This window comes from Haplochromis burtoni, unplaced genomic scaffold, assembly GCF_018398535.1.
Source record: "Haplochromis burtoni strain Fernald_Lab_line unplaced genomic scaffold, NCSU_Asbu1 Contig_652, whole genome shotgun sequence".
In the NCBI taxonomy this organism is placed as follows: Eukaryota; Metazoa; Chordata; class Actinopteri; order Cichliformes; family Cichlidae; genus Haplochromis; species Haplochromis burtoni.
In genome coordinates this window covers 148,772-153,746 of record NW_024583013.1, presented here as the reverse complement: position 1 = coordinate 153,746, position 4,975 = coordinate 148,772, and the positions used below count along the sequence as shown (strand labels likewise).

At 41.8% G+C, this 4,975-nt stretch overlaps 1 protein-coding gene across 1 annotated transcript in view; it reads left to right on the top strand.

Annotated features, from left to right (window-relative positions):
• LOC102290715 (dapper homolog 1) overlaps positions 1-4,975 on the top strand; it is a gene marked incomplete at its 5' end in the record, with an annotated part of 11,150 nt that extends 6,175 nt beyond the window's left edge. The window contains 1 exon segment of the mRNA XM_014330757.2: positions 1,926-4,975. Within this exon segment, the coding sequence (XP_014186243.2) occupies positions 1,926-3,520 (1,595 nt within the window).

The following is a 4,975-nucleotide window of genomic DNA, read 5'->3' as shown; positions in this document are numbered from 1 at the left end:
AGGTACACTTCAACTGTGAGAGACAGAATGTGAAAAAAAATCCATGAATCACATGGTAGGATTTGTAAAGAATTTATTCGTAAATCAGGGTGGAAAATAAGTATTTGGTCACCTCAAACAAGGAAAATCTCTGGCTCTCACAGACCTGTAACGTCTTCTGTAAGAAGCTTTTCTGTCCCCCACTCGTTACCTGTATGAATGGCACCTGTTTGAACTCATCATCTGTATAAAAGACACCTGTCCACAGCCTCAAACAGTCAGACTCCAAACTCCGCCATGGCCAAGACCAAAGAGCTTTCGAAGGACACCAGGAAAAGTATTGTAGACCTGCACCAGACTGGGAAGAGTGAATCTACAATAGGCAAGCAGCTTGGTGTGAAAAAATCAACTGTGGGAGCAATCATCAGAAAATGGAAGACATACAAGACCACTGATAATCTCCCTCGATCTGGGGCTCCACGCAAGATCTCATCCCGTGGGGTCAAAATGATCATGAGAACGGTGAGCAAAGATCCCAGAACCACACGGGGGGACCTGGTGAATGACCTGCAGAGAGCTGGGACCAAAGTAACAAAGGTCACCATCAGTAACACACTACAACGGCAGGGAATCAAATCCCGCAGATGCCAGATACCTCGGAACTTGTGCAGGTGAAGCCAAAGGGAAGATATGCTTCACCATATTTTCTAGTCTTTGGCTTGGAAGGAAGTTGTTTGTAAACAAATTTGGCGATGCTTCATCTCCTGCTTTGCGTTTGTGTGGGAGCCCCGTCAAAAACCTGTCCATTACGCTAGCAGTGTCCAAACATTCTTTCTTTGTTTTGTTTTTTTCTTTTCATACTGTGCCCCCGCCTGCAATGGCGCTGTGCCCCGCCTAGGGGGCGCGCCCCACACTTTGGGAACCTCTGCATTAATCTATAATTGATCAATATATTTGTTGGTGTGTATGATGGAGGAAGGACGAGCTATCCACAGGAAGCATTTTGAAAAAAAAATGACCAGGCTTGTGAAGTTGAACAGCTCTAGTTGTTCAGGTTTTTATTTATGGATTTGTAAAATCGATTTACATACATTCAGATTGTTTTGTATTTGTCATCGGACTGAAGCACAAGTTTGCAAGTATTCAAAATGACTCACAAATCATTGCATTTGTAAATCTTAGCTTGTGTTTGTGGATCATGTCATACACATTTGTGAGCCCTTTAAGACAAGTTTAACCCCATAGTGATGAAGAAATTTATTCCTAGAAACTGGTGGACTGTTGTTAAAAGGAGAACACGGCCCTGTCCCATTTGTCGAGTGTTGCTGCCATCAACTTCAAAATGACCTCTTTTCTATTTTCTATTATGAATAAACTATAGATTTATAATATTCTGTTTTTAATTTACATTTGACATACATGTCAACTTTTCTTAGAACTGTAATTGTATCATATTTTCAAAAGCAGTTCAGTTTCACATCTATAACATAGAGCGACAGACAGTAGCCGATGTTTTATCGGTTTTCTAATAATTCCACTCTTGTGGAAAGGTGCCTTTTTCAAGTTACTGCACATAAAAAGTGTCATATCCTAGGTCTAACCCTAGCCTTTCTTGACACCTGAAAATTTAGCTTATGGCTGTAAAATAAAGACAAAACATTGGTGTAGACATGTTTAATGGTTATCACACTGACGTTTTATTTTAAATCCTTGCAGTTTAAGCACATGGAAGAGTCTAGGCATATTATTCCTCTAATAAGGTTAATAGATTATTGAGTGAAAACTACTGTATTGTTTGTGTATCAATTATAAGTGTCACACTGGTCCATAGTTTTTCATTTTTATCTGCAATGGTCAAGATTCATAATTACAGGTAAATGTTCATTAAAGTGAGAACTGACATCAGAATGATCATATGTATTGCCTCTGCTTTTTATTTTTGTTAGGGAAAGCCCGTGTAGCCAAGGAAAATGGATCTTCTGAAATGAATTGCTACCCCGTGACCTCATGTTCCCTCTCAGCCCCCGAGGGGAGTGGTGAGAAAGAGACAAAAAAAACATACATGTCCACCCTGACAAGACATGCCATCGTTACCGGTGCTTTAGGGAAATTGAAAGAAGTTGACCCCAGTCTGTATGATTATCAACAAACCCAAAAGGTTGAGACTTACATATTTGGAGTGATTCAACGACGAACTCTACCCACACGGCCCTCAAAGCCTCGTACGAGCCTGGCACATGATGCCCGAGTTGTTAATGTGGTAAGGCAGAGTAGTTTATGCCAAAAGGATGAACAACATTTACCAAAACAGGAGTTGGCTCAAGAGATCATTGCACCCTCCCAGTGGTCAGAAGGAATTGCTTCAGAGGCTGGCCTTAACCTAGATCAGGAGCAATACCTTAGGATAGGGCCTACTGAAGATCCCCCACTCCCATATCATCTTCAGCAAAAGGGGCTTTATACCAAACCCAGGCAAGCCTCCATGACGCTGCTTGACTATCCACATGGTAAAGATGTCCAACCAGACTCCAGCACTACTGAGCCTGACTTATCCCAACGTCTCCCCAAGTACCAGTCGCCTCCAGCAGCAGCAGCAGCAAAGTCTACTCAACCATCTTCTCCCGAAGATCATCTGGTCAGTGCCGAGTATATTCCAGGTCAGCCTTGTCGGACCTCCAACCGAGCTTATGCACATCACCACACCAACCACCACAAAGGTCCTGGGGTGTCCAAATCCAACCGATGTGCATATTCTCCAGAAAGACTCTATCATCAGGAGCAGCAACCCACGGCTTTTCATATCCAACCCCCAAGGTACAGAGGAGGCCCAAAGAAATGTCGATCAAATGAAGACAGAGGTGGTGCCAGCAGAAAGCCAGGGAAGAAGGCGTGCAGGTCTCAGTCAGAGAATAGCTTACAAAGGTTTCCAGAGCGCAAGTCTAATACAGTCGAGAAGGATGGTAGTGGAAGTGGGAACGCTGGAAGGGGGAGCCGCGGTAATCAACCCAGAAGCAAAAAGCAGCAACAAAGTAGCGGTAGCTACAGGCGCTCCCTGTCCACTTTGGAGCTCAGCCAAGATGAAGCTGATCAGCCACCTGTGACAATACCTGTGCAAAGCAACCAAAACTGCTGTCTTAGGCGCACACGTAAACCCCGTCCTACACACGCATCATATGCTTACCCCACAACCTCGCACCATTTCCACCATCATCAGCACATGGAGTTTCAGTTGGAAAGGGACCAAACGCAACTGTGTCAGGCCACCGATGATTATTCTCACGCAGGTCAGGTAGAGTCTGAGTCGAGCATGAGTGAGGCTGACTCTCCAGATTCCAGCTCATTGTCCAGTGATTCAGATGAAAGTGGTGGTCTGGTTTGGCCACAGCAATTACCCCCAAGACTTTCCCTCCCATCAACACTTGCTCCATCTGGAGCACCTCTGCAGCCTAAGGCTTTTGTCAAGATAAAGGCCTCACATGCACTTAAAAAGAAGATCTTGCGCTTCCGTACTGGTTCACTGAAAGTAATGACCACTGTATGAAGTGAAACGAATGCCAAAGTGAAGTAACATGAGATGCATCCTTGAGTTTATGTACAGTGATGACATATTACATGGAAATGCTAATGAACTGATTTTGGACATGAATGGGTTTTAGTCTCAACAAGCAATGAAGGAAATGGCTGTCACTCTATGCATCTCCAATCTCTTTCAAAAGTAAGATGTAGAAATGACATTTTCCATGATAGTAGAAGTCTTAAATAGATGACTCACGCTAAAAAAGTCCTTGTCTTTGTTCAGATCAGTCCTGAAACACTGTCACGCATGCACATGTATATCATATTCCAAACCATGTATATCTTCATTTGAATTACCCTGACACAAATGAAAACGATAAGGGGCCTAATGTTAGACCAAGATTTTTGTTTGGGACTTGGTTGTATAAATCACAACACTACAGACTGTGTGTCTGTGAAATTCACTTCACAACACTACTCATCTTAAGGCACAACATACCAACAAGGTTTCACTAGAAACCAAGTTTCAAAGGTTTTGGTGAGCTTGCTGTCTGAATGTGCCTACTTTTACTCACCCAAAATGGTGCTATGTGTAAATCAAAAGCACGTATGAGCAGAGCTTAAGTACATTAATATTAATTTGTTTTATTTAATATATTTGCATTGTTTAGTATGTCGTATGAAAGTAAGTCATTCATTTATAGGTATGTAGATGAGCACAGGCTAGTAGAACGACTGCAGCATTTAAATAAAGTCATTGCCAATCGTATTTAAATGTATTTGGCAAATAACTTGACCCCAGTTCAGTCACAGAGAGATGGCAGACTGATAGTAGACCAGTGACTCTGTCTTTATTGCCTGTTTATCATTTTACACATTTACAATAATTTTTAACATTAAGTTTTGTTGCTATCTTCAACCACTGTGTGACTCTGATGTCTCTGATATCTAAGGCTTAATATTCTCTTTCAAGTGTGTAATGTCAACTTTACAAAATTAAGGATGCAATAAGTTGGACAAGGGATTTAAAAATAGCAGATTATTTGAAATCAATCACCATAAAAATGAAATAATAAATGCTTCTATTGTGACAATGACTCAGCACACACACAGGCAGCTTTGCAGGGTGAGTGTCCATTTATTCACAATGTTTACAACACCACAGCACTGAACACACTCATGTCTCCAGTCCCAGCAGGCTACTCAAATGGGGTGATTGCTCAGACAATCAGTCCCAGCTGCCCTGGAAAACTGAGCTTTCTGGTAACGTTAAATCAAACCATGCTCTTTTCCCAAACTTAGCCAAATATCTTTGGTGCCTATGAGTAACCAAACAAAGGTCAGCTGCTCTCTTCAAAGCAATTTTGTGATCAAGACAGGAATAAAGTAAAAAAGGTGTGGTTATTATTTTATGTTCTTTGCCTTACCAAACAAAGTGCCTTTAGGTGGCTGCTATATAAATAAAATTGAATTGAACTGA